Raw genomic sequence first — 14,766 nt, 5'->3', positions numbered from 1 at the left:
CGTATCAATCCACCTATATCTTGGTCTTCCTCTGGGTCGTTTTCCTGCCAACCTGGCAGAGAACACTTGTTTTGCTAATCTTTCCTCTCCCATTCTATTTAAGTGACCATACCACCTGAGATTAGCTCTGCTAACGCATTCCTGGATGCTGACAATGTCAAGTTCTTTCCTAATATCCTCATTTTTAATATGATATTGCCATTGATGCCATCTGTTCACACCTCTAATCTTTCTCAGGACTCTCATATCTGCAGTCTCTAGTCTTTGGTCAAGTGTTTTACTTCTGACCCAGCTCTCAGTTCCATAAGTTAAAACTGGTTTGAACACTGTCTTGTATACAGCTAATTTAGTGTTCCGACTAATTTCTTTCTTATTCCATATGAATTTATTCAATTGACTTCCCACGATACCAGCTTTGCTGATTCTGTTGTCTATTTCTATATTTAATTTACCATCTTCAGTAAAAATCGTGCCTAAGTAGCTGAAATGTTTTACTTGTTCCACAGGTTCTCCATTCACAACACAGTTGACATTTTCAATGATTCTGCCTATTTTCATTGTCTTTGTCTTTTTATTGCTGACCTTCATACCATATCTATTACAACAGCTATTCAATTTAGTCAGAGAATCTTGCAGACTTGTAGCAGATTTATTTAGAAGTATAACATCATCCGCATAAAGCAAAGAGCTGACATTAACATCTCTGATTTTGATATCAGCTTTAATACCACTTCCTTCATAATGTGATCCATAGAGATAATGAATAACAGATGGGATAATGTACATCCTTGTCTCACACCAGATTTAACATTAAACCATCTTCCTGTACTTCCTTCAATTCTAACTGCTGACTTACAACTCAAATAAAGACTAAGTATTGCCCTATTGACACCATATAACTGTAACATATTGAATTGCTTCTCTTTTGGCACCTTGTCATATGCCTTTTCCAGATCGACAAAACTTAAATACAGATCTTTGTTATATTCCCATGCTTTCTCAACTATTTGTCGTAAAGTGAAGATCTGATCCCGACAGCCTCTATTTGGCCTGAATCCAGCTTGTTCTTCACCAAGCTTTTTTCCACAATTCTTCTGAACCATTTCTCAAGTATACTTGCATAGATCTTGTCAGGAACACTCAGTAAGGAAATACCTCTGTAATTCTCACATTCAGTTTTATTTCTTTTTTATATATGAGTACTATGAGAGCTCTACTCCAATCATCGAGAATTCATCCCTCTGTCCAGGCTTTCTGAACTCGGCAGTGCAGCCACTGTAAGACTTTTATACCACCATACTTCAGCATTTCTGGTCGAATATCATCTACTCCTACTACCTTTCCACATTTCAAGCTTTCGATTAAGGTTCTATCAGGCTGGTGGGTTACTAGTGTGTCTAGGAAAGGGAGGCTGTTGTTTTCCTCTTTTTGCAGGGTGAACTTGATTCTGGGGTGTTGGTTGTTTAAGTGTGTTAAGAAGGAGAGGAGTGCATCAGAGCCAAATAGTGAACACATCATCAATGTAGCGAAGCCATATGGTTGATTTTTGTGGGGCAAAGTTTAAGGCTTTCTCTTCAAAAGTCTTCATAAAGATGTTGGCCAAGGGTGGGGGAGTGAACATATGGCGGTCCCCTCTATTTGTTTGTAGAATTTTCCCTGCCAAACGAAATAGCATAAGTTCATTGTGAACTGAAATAGGGCTGAGATATCAGGAGGAAATTAGCTTGGATTAACTATAAGGTTCCTTGAGAGGGAGGACATTTGTGATTATAGAGGAGACGTCAAAGCTGACCATTATGTCAATATGTTGGAGTGTAAGGTTTTCTGTGCTGGCTTTGAAGTGTCCTGAGTTTTTTATATGTGATGGTGTGTTGCCAGTATAGTGTATGAGTGCTTTGGCCAAATGTTTAGCTAATTTGTATGTGTGTGTGTGGGGGGGGGGGGGGAATCAATGCCATCCACTATGGGATGTAATGGCACATTTTCTTTATGTATTTTTGGGGAGTCCATATATACGGGGGGAGGTATAGAGTTAAACGGTTTTAATTTGTTAGTAACTTCTACAGGCCAAGAAGTTACCTTCTTAAGTAGCCTATGGAGTTTTCTGATGTGTGAGTTGGTGGAATTGTATTCAATAGGGAGGTATGTAGCCCAATCTAATTAATAGAGCATTAAGCTTACCTGTGTAGTCTGTTTGGTTGAGTACTACGGTGGCATTTCCCTTATCCGCTTTGGTGATTACTATTTCTTTGTTTTTCTTCATTTCCTGCAGAGCTTTATATTCACTATTGGATATGTTGGTTTTTGGTGGTCTTGCTTTGGTGAGAACCAATTTCATTTATATTCTAGTGTACATTTTGAATTCCTTAAGTTAATTAATAACAGTTATTCAATTTAGTCAGGTAATCTTGCAGACTTATACTGGATTTATTTAAAAGTATAACATCATCTGCATAAAGTTAAAGAGCTGAGATTAACATCTCTAATTTTGATATCAGGTTGAATACTGTTTTTCTTCATAATGTGATCCATATAGATAATGTACATCTTTGTCTGACACTTTTAGCATTAAACCATCTTCCTGTACTTCCTTCAATTCTAACTGCTGACTTAAAACTCAAATAAAGACTAAGTATTGCTTGATATAATGCCCCATTTACCCCATATAACTGTAGTCTTTTGAATAGCTGTTCTTTTGGTATCTTGTTATATGCCTTTTGCAGGTCTACAAAACTTAAATACAGCTTTTTGTTATGTTCCCATAATTTTTCAACCATTTGTCATAAAGTGAAAATCTGATAATGACAGCTTCTATTTGGCCTAAATCCAGCTGTTCTTCACAAGGCTTCCCTTCCACAGTCCTTCTCAACGTTTCTCAAGTATACTTGTATAAATCTTACCAGGAACCAACCCTCAGTATAGGGAAATATCTCTGTAAATCTTACATTCAGTTTTATTTCCCTTTTTATATATATGGGTAATATGAGAGCTCTACTCCAGTCATCTTGGATTCGTCCATCTGTCCAGTCCTTCTGAACTATGCAATGCAGCCACTGCAAGACTTTTATTATACCTCCATACTTGAGCATTTCTGGTTGAATATTGTCTACTCCAGCTGCCTTTCCACATTTCATGCCTTTGATGCCTTTTTCTACTTCAAGTATAGATATTTTTTACCCACTGTGTTGTCACTGATTGTTTCGTTAAGCAGTTTTTCAAAGTAATTACTCCATACATCAAGGATATCTTTTTCTCCAGTTTTCTTGTCACCTTTGTCATCTCTAATTCCTTTTACTGCACTCTTTCATCCATTTCTGAGCTTCTTCAACAACCTCCATAATATCTTGCCACCTTCTTGATATTTATTTTCTATGTTCTTACCAACGTCTTTCCATGACTTTTGTTTAGCTAGTTTTACACATTGTTTAGCTTTCTTACATTTGTGTCTGTATTCTCTAAGAGCACAAGCTGTCTTATTTGCCAGGAACTTTCAATATGTTTTCTTTCTTTCCTTCGCTGCCTGTTTAACTTCCTATGTCCACCATGGAGTTCTGATTTTTCTATCCTTGCAGACAACATCACCACGTGCCCTCTCTGGCTGAATCAACCAATGTTTTCTTCAGGGCTTGCCACTGAATCTCCAAGGCTTGATTCCTGTTTTCAAACTCTCTCAATTTTTCCTTCAATAATGTTTGTGTATTTTAGTCTACAGTTCACATCTGAGAGCTGCTCAACTTTTATTCGCTTTAAAACTTTCTTACATGTCCTGCTTTTCAGTATGAAATTCAATTTTATCCTGCTCAAAACTAGGTGATTACTTCCAATTTGAAATATTCTGTACGCTCTAGTGTGCTGCAGAAGTGAGTAAACATCACTATCAACAATATCATAGTCAATGAGACTCTTTGTATTCTTTGTCTCTTCTCTCCATGTGAATTTATTCACATTTTTATGTTGGAACTCTGTGTTAGTAATAACCAGTCCATAAATGCAGAGAATTGAGCAGAAATCTAATAGGTATTTGCCATTATTATTAGCTTTGCTTTTTTCTCAAATTTTCCCAAAATATTTCTGTATATCTGACAATAATTTCCTACTCTGTTATTTAGATCCCCTGACAAGGACTGTCTTTTCTTTTTGATTGTATCAGTTGCTTTCTCTAAAGCCTCAAAAAATTCCTCCACTTCTATCTTGGTAGAACCTTCTGTGGGACCATAGGCACAAATATCTCTTATTGTTCAGTTCCTCATTCTAAAATTGCCCACATCACTCTATTTGATATTGCCTGCCATTCAAGAAGATTAGCCTTCTATTTAGTCTTGAATACTATAGCTACTCCTTCTTTTCTCTGATTGTTATTGACTGAATATAAAATTTTGCATTTATTGTTAAAAAGATCTCAGCAGTTTTTGTCTTTTTTCTTTCATTCACCCCTATTTTGTCAATCTGGTATATATCCATTTCCTCAGCCAGCTTCATTTCTTTGCCATTCCGACTTATAATACTGACTATCACTTGGTGATAGTTTCTGATCTTGAACTCTGGTGATGCTGATGTTGTTTCAGGAGTTGTTCCAGTAGCTGACTTTTGGCTGTTCTGCATGGGTTCTCTGGCAAAAACAATGGGGTCCTTGTTTAATTGGGCGATGTCCCAGCCGGCATGAAATTTTGTTATGTTGTACCATCATTTTATTTGTGGTTTAAGCCAATAAGAATACAACTTTGTCGGCTAAATTCCAAATTGTCAGCCCATTCTCATTCGTTCAGTATCCAGGTAGATATCTAACAGGGGTGCATCATAAGAAGGTGAGGAATGGACATTAAGTGAGAAGTTCTGGTTGGTTCTCTGTATTCCTTTAAAGGCTATGTGGAAGTCTCCTCTCAGCTATACTGCTTTGATCTTTAAGCACCCCATTCATATAAATTATAATAATAACTCATTTGAAGTATAATAATAATTAAACTTACATTTATCCTAGTATTACTAGTTTTCTTCTCAGTTAATTCCTAAATTTAAATTCCTGTCACCAAAATATCTTAATTCACATATGTTCCATAGCCTGTTCATTCAACTTACATTATCTATCAAGAATTATCCCGATATTTGTTAATAACCTAAAAACCAGTGTATAGGTTTTTAGGTTATTAACAGTATTTCATCATAGCAATTGTAGTAGGTAGCAGTATTTCATCATAGCAATTGTAGTAGGTAGCAGTATTTCATCATAGCAATTGAATTCATGCAACATGACTTGAACTCAGTGACTTCGAGAGAGATGCCATTGCCACTCAACTTGAGCATCCAGAATCAAAGGCTGACGATGTGATCAACAAATGGAGACATTCTGGCATCACTGGTGCATCAAAACACCCAGGTCGGTTGTCGAAAATGACTGACAGGGGCAGGAGGGTTTGAAATGGGTGGAATGCAAAAACCGGCACAGACATCCAATGAGTTCCAGAGCATGAGTAATACCATGGTTAGCACTAATACTGTTTGAAAAGAACTCCATTTACCGGGTTTCCACAGAAGAGCAGCAGCAGCACACAGGCTAAACATCACAACAATGAACAAGGCAGCTTGTCTGGCCTGCAAAGATTATGTCAACTGGACAATTGATCTGTGGAAAATGGTATTCTGGAGTGATGAATCAAGGTTCACCTGTTTCCAGGGTGTGGAGGCACCCTGGGGAATGCTTGTACAAAGCTGCAGCTATTATGGAATGTTATGAAGAGATGGGTGTTAAATGACTGCTCTGGCCTGTGCAGAGTCCTGACTTCAATCCCATCAAACATCTGTGGGACGAATTGGAGCAGTGATTGAGGTCCAGAGCTGCACATTCTCAATCTGTTGCTGAACTCACTGCTGCTTTGGTGGAGGAATGGATACAAATTCCACCTGATGTCTGCATTGGTGGAAAGTCTTTATCAGATGGTGCAGTAGGTGATCAAAACCAAAGACATACTCAATATTAGGGTTCACCTGCTGATATCAATTGTAAACTAAATTTCACACAAATTATGGACTCTACAAAATGTTATAAATAATTATTTTAATTTCCCGATGTTTCGACCTTCATATTAAGGTCATTATCTGGAGTATACGGATATATATATATATATATATACAGGTAGTCCTCGACTTACGACGATTCGCACTTACGATGTCCAAAATTATTATTATTAAAAATTCTCTAATTTAACTTTGTCGCCAGAAATTATTATTATTAAAAATTCTCTAATTTAACTTTGCCGCCAGCATATACATACATACAGTATGTATATGCTGTAAAAGCAAAACATTGCTTTTGTATACACATTGCAGCGTTGCCGTTAGTCGACAAGCAAAGCCTATCACCAATAAGCAATAGCCACTGCTATGATTCATCCACTTCTAACTTATCACAGCCTTTGGCACGTTAGTTGCTAATCAGCAGTCGAAATGCTCGTTTTTCTCTCATTGCAATTTTTGTATCTCGTCGTAACCCTATCATGTCCAGTAAGAGAAGTAAAACTACTGATGAAAATTCCAACATAAAAAAGGTGAGGAAAGCTTTAAGTTGTTTAGATGTTAAAATGAAGGTGATTAAAGCATATGACAAAGGAAAGAAAGTTGGTAAAATGGCATGAGAAGAAAAACCATCACATTCAACTCTTTCAACAATCATAAAAGATAAATCGAGAATAATGGAGGCAGCTAAAGGGACAGTTAATATGAAATGTACAATTTTAACGAAAAAAAGAGAAGGGCCAATTCATGAAATGGAGAAGCTTTTAATGATATGGATAGATGATCAAATCAACAAGAATATTCCTCTCAGTTTGTTTACGATTCAAACAAAAGCACGCAGCCTATTTGACAATTTAAGGAAACAACAAGAAGATAAATATGGCGAGCATACATTTAACGCTAGTAAAGGTTGGTTTTATCGATTCAAAAACCAGTTTAACTTGCATAACATACGAATAACTGGAGAAGCTGCTAGTTACAATTTTGAAAGTGCCGAAATTTTCAAGAAAAATCTGAAAGAGATGATAAAAGACGAAGGATATTTGCTAGAGCATATTTTTAATGTAGATGAAACCGGACTGTTCTGGAAAAGAATGCCAGAACGAACTTACATTCACAGAGAAGCTACATTGGTGCCTGGTTTTAAGGCATTTAAAGATAGGATTACGATTATACTTCTTCTTGGAGGAAATGCTGCTGGTTTTAAATTAAAACATTTCTTGTTTACTGTTCACAAAACCCCAGAGCTTTGAAAAACATTGACAAGAATAAATTGCTGGTGTACTACAGGAGTAATCCTAAGGCTTGGATGACAATTATTTTATTCGAAGACTGGTTCATAGATTGTTTTATTCCAGAAGTACGTGCCTACTGTCTTGAAAAAAACATTCCTTTTAAAATTCTATTGCTGCTTGACAATGCTCCAGGACATCCTCTTCACATCGGCGATTTGAATGAAAATATAAATGTGATGTATCTACCACCCAATACAACAGCTGTGATTCAGCTTATGGATCAAGGTTCGATTGCTACATTCAAGACATATTACCTGAAAACTACATTTTCTCAAGCAATAACAGCAATGGACTCTTATGCTATAACATTACTCGAGTTTTTGAAAAATTACAATATTAAACAATATATCCATAACATTGGAACTTCATGGAAGGAAGTATCGGAACAATGTATGCAAGGAATTTGGAAGAAGTTACTACCGCAGGAGACACTCAAAGAGTACAATGAGCATAGTATGTTAGAACTAATTGTTGAAGAAATCAGTGAAATTGCAAGAAAACTGAATTTAAAAATCAATTTTACCAATATAGAAGAATTAGCAGATCATGAAGAAGGTGAACTGACTGATCAAGACTTGATTTTCCAAAACGAAAGAGTTGTAGGAGAAGAAAGGAATAATGAGGAAGACGAAGAAGAGAAATCGTTAAAAAAATTTACTGTAAAAGGATTAGCTGAAGTATTTTCTAAACTAAATCAAGAACAGGACTTCAGCTACTCAAAAATATGGGTCAAGACGCTGATCGCTTCACCAAAGTCAAAAAGCAAATTCAAGAAGCAGTCAGGTGTTATACGAAATATATGAAGAAAGAAAGAAAAAAATCCAACAGACAACATTAACCAATTTTCTTATTTCTACTCCCGATCGTGAGAAATAAACATATCGTCCAAATAAGTTACAGTTACTCACCTCTTTAATTAAAGACACTGTTAATAATTTTTTTTGTTTATGTTAACTAATATTTAAAGGAATTTCAAAGTAAAGTAAGTGCACCATTTTTGATATGCATTTATGTATTTTTTTCTTAAATTTTTCTTTTTTATTTAAGTTAAGGGATATTACATCCCATATTGTTTCATAGCCAAATAAGAAACTCAAAGAGTTTCATGCCGAATATAGTAAATATATAAAGTTTGGCGAGTCCAAGCTTAAGCAAATACCTGGATAGTGTTACAACTGACCCTTTAGGGAGTGCAACGCTGAGGCAACTCATGGTAAGGGTGGAGCAAGCTCTGATCACTATTCTTGATATTTCCCCATAATGTGAACCCCCCAGCTCCTAGGAGCTGTATTACTGTTCTACATTATGATTGAGAGAAGGTCACTACCCAGACCGGTTTCAACCTTTATTGAGGTCTCATCAGTCAGTAGATAGACCTAGAAATACCAAGTTTAGTCCTTATAAGGACTGGCTTAAAGGGGCGAAGCAAGAATGCTTTTCATCTTCCCCGTTATCTGTAGAGGACAGTGTAGGGATAAGGTGTTATTGAGCTATTAAAGCTCTGATCATGGCAGGAGGATAACAGCAATAGCCGAGCCTCAGTTAGAACTTCATTGGCTACAGCATTGCCTTCCATTACCCTCCAAGGGTATTAATGAAATTCAATGAAATTCAAATACCAAGTTTGTAGCAAACAGAACTTACATATACCCTACTATGAGAATTGCCAAAAAGGTGTCCTAATAAATTATTAATTATATGAAGAGCCATAAGCTTCAATTCAGTGACATAAACTTATTTAAGTTAAGGGATATTACATCCCATATTGTTTCATAGCCGAATAAGAAACTCAAAGAGTTTCATGCCGAATATAGTAAATATATAAAGTTCGGTGAGTCCAAGCGTTAGCAAATACCTGGATAGTGTTACAACTGACCCTTTAGGGAGTGCAACACTGAGGCAACTCATGGTAAGGGTGGAGCAAGCTCTGATCACTATTCTTGATATTTCCCCATAATTGAACCCCTAGCTCCTAGGAGCTGTATTATTCTACATTATGAGTGAAAGAAGATCACTACCCAGACCGGTTTCAACCTTTATTGAGGTCTCATCAGTGAGTAGGTAGACCTAGAAATACCAAGTTTGTAGCAAACAGAACTTACATGTACCCAATTATGAGAATTGCCCTAATAAATTAAGGTGTCCTAATAAATTATTAATTATATGAAGAGCCAAAGGCTTCAATTCGGCGACGTAAGTTCTGTTTGCTACAAACTTGGTATTTCTAGGTCTACCTACTCACTGATGAGACCTCAATAAAGGTTGAAACCGGTCTGGGTAGTGACCTTCTCTCGCTCATAATGTAGAACAGTAATACAGCTCCTAGGAGGTGGGGTTCACATTATGGGGAAATATCAAGAATAGTGATCAGAGCTTGCTCCACCCTTACCATGAGTTGCCTCAGTGTTGCACTCCCTAAAGGGTCAGTTGTAACACTATCCAGGTATTTGCTTACGCTTGGACTCGCCGAACTTTGTATATTTATTATATTCGGCATGAAACTCTTTGAGTTTCTTATTTGGCTATGAAACAATATGGGATGTAATATCCCTTAACTTAAATAAGTTTATGTCGCCGAATTGAAGCCTTTGGCTCTTCATATAATTAATAATTTTCTTTCTTAATTTTGTATTTATGTATTTGTATGTGCTAATAAATAATTTATAAATGTTTATGTAAGTTTATACATTTTTCACTGTTTTAAGTTATATAGAAACTTAATTTATGAAAATATTATAACAGAAATCAAACAAATCAAGAATTAACAAAAGTCTTCGACTTACGACAGAGAGGTTGGAACGTAACCCCGTTGTAAGTCGAGGACTGCCTGTGTGTGTCTCTGTGTATATATATATATATATATATATACACACACATAAATTACACTTTCACATAGTATACTGAAGAGACAATGATTTGATTAATGGTTATTCTGTTGGCCTGACCTCTAGTGAAAATAAAATAAAATTACAATAAATAAATGAAATAAATTAAATGAATTACATCAGAGTTATATTCTATTTAAGACAACATCAGAGAAACATTCTTTCATATAGATAGTTTTGTCATGGTGAAAATGATGTCGTAATTTAACATGACAATAACTTAACATAACATAACAATTTTGTTGATAGTATTTTGGCTGTAACCATTTTTTAGGGTGAGGTCTTGTACAGAATTTTGTAAATTCTGTTCTGTTCAATGGAAACTAGGTCTGGTTTCTGTTGTGATTCTGATATATTGGAGATAGTACAAAGGAGAGTGTTAAAAATGATATCAGGATTGTGGAATACTGATTATGCAGACACTAGCAAACAGGAGAAAGAGGGGTGATATGATTGAGACTTACAAACTTCTGAAAGGGTCATACAGGATTTCAATTTATGGAGGGTGGGGAAAGGATGAGAGGGCATCCTTGGAAGCTGAGAATGAAGGCAGCCAAGAAGGGGTGTGAGGGCTAGATTTTTCTCTCAGAGGGTGGTGCGTGATTGGAATGGATTGCCATTGGATGTTGTGAGTACAAGCAGCTTGAATGAATTCAAGAATAAGTATGATAGCTGGTGTGTGTAGTATGTGGCCTCCCTCGATGAGTCTCTGACTCCCTGGAGGTCTCTTAATAATAATAATATCAGTAAACGATCAGCTTCCTAATGGCACCTAACTTACTGCTTTTACAGTACTTTGCTGACATTTTTGAATCCAATATGTTAACCAATTTGTTTAAGATGAAGTAGATAGAACAGCCAAGGAATAATCATTTGAAATCAGTTGAACAATGGAATGCATTTTCTGTGGCAATCCCCCCCCCCCCAAAAAAAGCCTTGGACTGATTTGGGCCAAAAACAGTTGCATCATGTAATCTATAGATGTGTTTGTGGAGGAAGCAACCTCCCCTTCATTTCAGTATTGAAAATGACTGTACAATATATAAAGGTATCTGTGAAAGAAGTGACTCTCTCTCTACCAACATTTCTCTTCATTTTAAGCCAGTGCCAATTAATTTTGTAACCTAATAAATAATAATAATAACAGGACTAGCTTTGATGTAGTAAGGCTTTTTTTTTTTTCTTTTTACCAGAGCTCAGGCCGCCAATAGTTTTAATAGTTGATCAGTAACTTCAGCATACCATGTAGATTGTAGTGCAGCTTGTATATATATGTATACTCCAGATGATGATGACCTTAATGTGAAAGTCGAAATGTAGAGTGTTTATTTTGGTTTATATTAAACTAAAGTTTTACTCTTGCAGTAGTTGTTTCCATAATTTTCATGATTTATCACCCTATAGCCGTTTGGCTTTTCATATATGACAAACTGTTTTATATTACACAAATATGGATAACGGGAACAATGAATAATTTATAATTTCCATGTATATGTTGCATATGCCATGCCATCTATGAGCTGTTTTGCTTCTTGCATTACTTTTCTATGATTGGAGTATTTGATCTGAGGGTTTGCAGGAACGTGTGAGAATATAATCTTACTTGATCCTTTGAATTAATTAAGGATCAGACTCATATCATTGATATCATTCTTCACCACAGACAACTAAAATGGAAATGGGCCAGACATCTATCCAGAAGAGAAGATGAGCAATGGACCACCATACTATGAACTGGATTCCAAAAGAAGAGAAACGAGGCCGAGGACATCCTAAAAGAAGGTAGATTGATGAATTGTCAAATTTTGTTGGATAAAATTGGTCAACCATTGCCAAGAACAGAGAAAGGTGGAAGGAACTGGAGGAGGCCTTCGACCAGCAGTGGACAGAAAATGGCCAAAAAGAAGAAGATCCTCTTTTTTGTAAAATCACATATCCCAGCTATGACATAAGTAAACTCTTATTTTTGAGGAAAATCCAATGTTTCAAACAGACTGCTTCAATATTTCTTTCCAGTGAGAGATCCCAACTATGAGAAAAGGTGAGAAAACCTACTTCAGTTTTCTCACCAAGTTACAATAATTCAGTTTCCATTATCACAAGTAGAAAGTTTCTACAACCTGCTGATTATCTCATGTTTAATGATGTAGGATAATGCCATTTTGTTGTACAATGAATTAAATGATCTAAAAATTAATGCACTGCTCTTACTGTTGCTTGAACTTAGTATCTTGTATCACAACCAACAGAGGGATTCTTTATTTATTGTTTAACTAAGGTAGTACAATTAAATAATAAGTAAAAAAAAAAATTCTCATTTGCATTAGGCAATAAGTAATAGATTGCAAAAATGTTTTGACTTATTTAAATATAATAATATTATATACAGACAGTCCCCAGGTTATGGATGACCCGACTTACGGCATTCCGTACTTACAAACGGGGCTCCTGAGGCTTCCCATAAGGATAATTAATAATTCGCAAACTAGTTTCTTCTGTGCATATAAACAAACCCACGTGACATAAGTGGTTCGTTGGCACAGCATCTTTATTATTACACTGTATTATTATTGCCATATATGAGCCATTATAGTATTGTTATTATTATTACCATATACGCGCCGTTCATCAGGGATCCGAGTTGCATATAAATCCGACCTAAAGACGTTCTCAGGAACGTATCTCATCCGTAACCCAGGGACTGCCTGTATATATGCATTGGTTCTTTTTTTTTTTTTTTTTTTTTAATTTTTTTCATATGTTAGTAAGGCCTTTCTCTGAATTAATTATTGAAAAAATGAAATACTAGTTTTTTGCTTTGAAATTATAATAATAAATTTGTTTTCAGTATACAATGCCGTTGGTTTGGCAGCCTTTGATCTGTATGATGAAGTAGACTTTGATAATTGGTTTGTACAGGTTCTAATTCCAGAGCTGAAAGTAATGGAAACAAGGTAAGAATCTTTATCTTGAAAGTCTATTATTATTAACATGAATAAAAAAAACTTTAGTTTTACTTTGAGATATTTTAGATGGTTGGGATATCAGAAAGGAGGAATGAAACTTGAAAACATCTCATCTAAAATATTTATAACAGTAGCTGAATTTCGCAGAGCCGTTCACTTTCAGTGGAAAGCTCATCAAAATTGAAGAGTTCCTGTAATATTGTTCTGTCTTCATGTATCATGATTAAAATAAATGATATTAAAGTTGCTGAAAGAAAGCATATTTATTAAACATGCTTTTATTTTAAAAAAAAATTACACTTTGTTATGTCACCAACTATTATTGACTTGCAGCTTAATCTATAAAAAAAAAATGCTGTAGAAATTCATTCAAAAACTGCTCTTCATTGTTCTCCACTTTGCACATCTTAGAGGTTATTATATTAGGATGTGTGTGTGTGTGCGCTTGCACATGCATTTATGTATGCATGCACACATGCATGTAATATCTGAGAAATAATCTGTCGGAAATTGTTTCACACCCACATATGAGATTCAGTCTCCCATTCACTGTCAAAGACAATGCATTAACGAAGTGTACCATCAAAAGACAATAAAGACTGAGAGGGACTGGCAGTGACTCATGCTAAGTTACTTTTTAACATCATTGTTTTTGATATGTATTTTTTATGTACATTTATATTTTTAGTTGAATAAATAGTATGTGTAACATTTCAAATTTTAAAATTAATTTTTGGAACTTATAAAATGTAAATTATGGTAAGCACGGTTGTTTTCAAAAATCACTTCCTCCTGGCCCAGGGTTAACCAAACTGCTGTTCAGAAGATATGACTTCTACATTTACTTTACTTTCCTAGCTTAGAGGAAACATTGCCTGTGAGTCCTAGGAAGAACATCCTCTAAAAGTGCTAGTAGGTAGCCTTCATTGTTCTAAGAATTACAGTTTTCCATATCTTGGAAAGTTTTCTCACAATTCTCTTGAGGTTAGATTAATTTTTAAGATCCACTGCTGATTCCAAAAGACAAAAGTCTCATGTTTGTATTCACTGCAGCAAAATATGCATAGCTTAGTCTGCTAAACCTGACTGACCATAATTGTGGCAACAGATGTATTTCTTGTGTTCTCACAGATAGATATTAGTAGATCTTCCAGTTTGTCTGAAATAAGATAAATTGCAAGTACAAGGAACGTTATATACACCTGGAACTGAGATTAGAAATTACTTTTTAGAGGAGCAGAAAGGGATAGTCAGCTTGATATGAGGTTTGAAAGCAGTGCAGAGATTATAATTCTTTTAAGTTCTAGCTATTTTTTCTTAAGCATCTTGAATATAAAGAATAGTAATAGTATTATTATAATCGGTATGTTGAGAGAGTTATGTGATAGAGGGAGGATCAATTATTTTAAGTTAGAACTGTAGCCATTAGATAAGGTGTAACCAATAGGAATAAGATTAGCTGTGAGGGAAACTTGGTCAAGACAGAGGTTGGTGGTTCTTATTAGCTAGAGTTTTAATACTAGATTGTGGTGAGAGAGAATTAACAAAGTTTGTGAATATGTCTGCTTGTGTGAGTTGGTTTTCTGTAAACTATGAAAGAAAATATGTCAT

General features: G+C 35.4%; 1 protein-coding gene across 1 annotated transcript in view; it reads left to right on the top strand.

Annotated features, from left to right (window-relative positions):
* The window catches only part of Impbeta11 (importin beta11), a 277,003-nt gene that overhangs the window by 146,279 nt on the left and 115,958 nt on the right, over positions 1-14,766 (top strand). The window contains exon 13 of the mRNA XM_090391468.1: positions 13,038-13,143. Within this exon, the coding sequence (XP_090247594.1) occupies positions 13,038-13,143 (106 nt within the window). The remainder of the gene's footprint in view (positions 1-13,037; positions 13,144-14,766) is intronic.

Source organism: Typopeltis vanoorti, chromosome 4, assembly GCF_054136105.1.
Source record: "Typopeltis vanoorti isolate ZY-2024b chromosome 4, IOZ_Tvanoo_1.0, whole genome shotgun sequence".
Taxonomy (NCBI): Eukaryota; Metazoa; Arthropoda; class Arachnida; order Uropygi; family Thelyphonidae; genus Typopeltis; species Typopeltis vanoorti.
This window is presented reverse-complemented; position numbering and strand designations above follow the sequence as displayed.